The sequence below is a fragment of the Camelina sativa genome, chromosome 6 (assembly GCF_000633955.1).
Source record: "Camelina sativa cultivar DH55 chromosome 6, Cs, whole genome shotgun sequence".
In the NCBI taxonomy this organism is placed as follows: Eukaryota; Viridiplantae; Streptophyta; class Magnoliopsida; order Brassicales; family Brassicaceae; genus Camelina; species Camelina sativa.
The window spans coordinates 3,467,973-3,469,268 of record NC_025690.1 but is presented as its reverse complement, the minus strand read 5'-3'; the positions used below and the strand labels follow the sequence as shown (position 1 = coordinate 3,469,268).

The following is a 1,296-nucleotide window of genomic DNA, read 5'->3' as shown; positions in this document are numbered from 1 at the left end:
TTGACTGGACAGGAAGAAATCGATTCTGCATGCCAATCTCTATATGAGAGAATGAAAGGTCTAGGTAAAAATGTTCCTGAACTCATCATACTTCCAGTTTACAGTGCCCTTCCTAGTGAAATGCAATCTAGAATATTTGATCCTCCACCTCCTGGTAAACGGAAAGTGGTCGTAGCTACAAATATTGCAGAAGCTTCTTTAACAATAGATGGTATATACTATGTTGTTGATCCTGGGTTTGCAAAGCAGAACGTGTACAATCCTAAGCAAGGGCTAGAATCGCTAGTTATTACTCCAATTTCACAGGCATCGGCAAAGCAAAGAGCTGGTCGTGCTGGTCGTACTGGGCCCGGGAAATGTTACCGTCTCTACACGGAGAGCGCATATCGTAATGAGATGCCTCCTACATCAATCCCTGAAATTCAAAGAATTAATCTTGGAATGACAACCCTGACCATGAAAGCCATGGGTATTAATGACCTGCTATCGTTTGACTTCATGGATCCACCTCAACCACAAGCATTGATCTCTGCAATGGAACAGTTGTACAGCCTGGGGGCTTTGGATGAAGAAGGTTTGTTGACGAAGCTTGGTAGAAAAATGGCAGAGTTTCCTCTTGAACCGCCGCTTTCTAAAATGTTGCTAGCAAGTGTGGATCTCGGGTGCAGCGATGAGATTTTAACGATGATTGCTATGATCCAGACGGGCAACATATTTTATAGACCGAGGGAGAAGCAAGCTCAGGCAGACCAAAAACGGGCAAAGTTTTTCCAGCCCGAGGGTGATCACCTGACATTACTGGCTGTATATGAGGCGTGGAAGGCCAAAAACTTCTCAGGTCCATGGTGTTTTGAAAATTTCATTCAGTCAAGATCGTTACGACGTGCTCAAGATGTGAGGAAACAACTTCTCAGCATTATGGACAAGTAAGTAACTAAACTAGTATTGAGCTCAACTTGTAATGATAATGTGTGACAATCCAAGTCCAGTTTCTGAACGTTTAATTTTTCTGTTTTGCAGATATAAACTAGATGTGGTGAGTGCGGGGAAGAATTTCACGAAGATAAGGAAAGCAATCACGGCAGGATTCTTCTTCCATGGAGCAAGGAAAGATCCACAGGAAGGTTACAGGACACTAGTGGAGAATCAACCGGTGTATATACACCCGAGCAGCGCGCTGTTCCAGAGACAACCAGACTGGGTTATATATCATGATCTTGTGATGACGACCAAAGAGTACATGAGGGAAGTAACTGTGATTGACCCAAAGTGGCTTGTTGAGTTAGCTCCAAGGTT

General features: G+C 43.6%; 1 protein-coding gene across 1 annotated transcript in view; it reads left to right on the top strand.

The window, feature by feature from the left end:
• The window catches only part of LOC104793921 (probable pre-mRNA-splicing factor ATP-dependent RNA helicase DEAH5), a 1,944-nt gene extending 729 nt beyond the window's left edge, over positions 1 to 1,215 (top strand). The window contains exons 2-3 of the mRNA XM_019246268.1: positions 13 to 926; positions 1,032 to 1,215. Of these exons, the coding sequence (XP_019101813.1) occupies positions 13 to 926; positions 1,032 to 1,215 (1,098 nt within the window). The remainder of the gene's footprint in view (positions 1 to 12; positions 927 to 1,031) is intronic.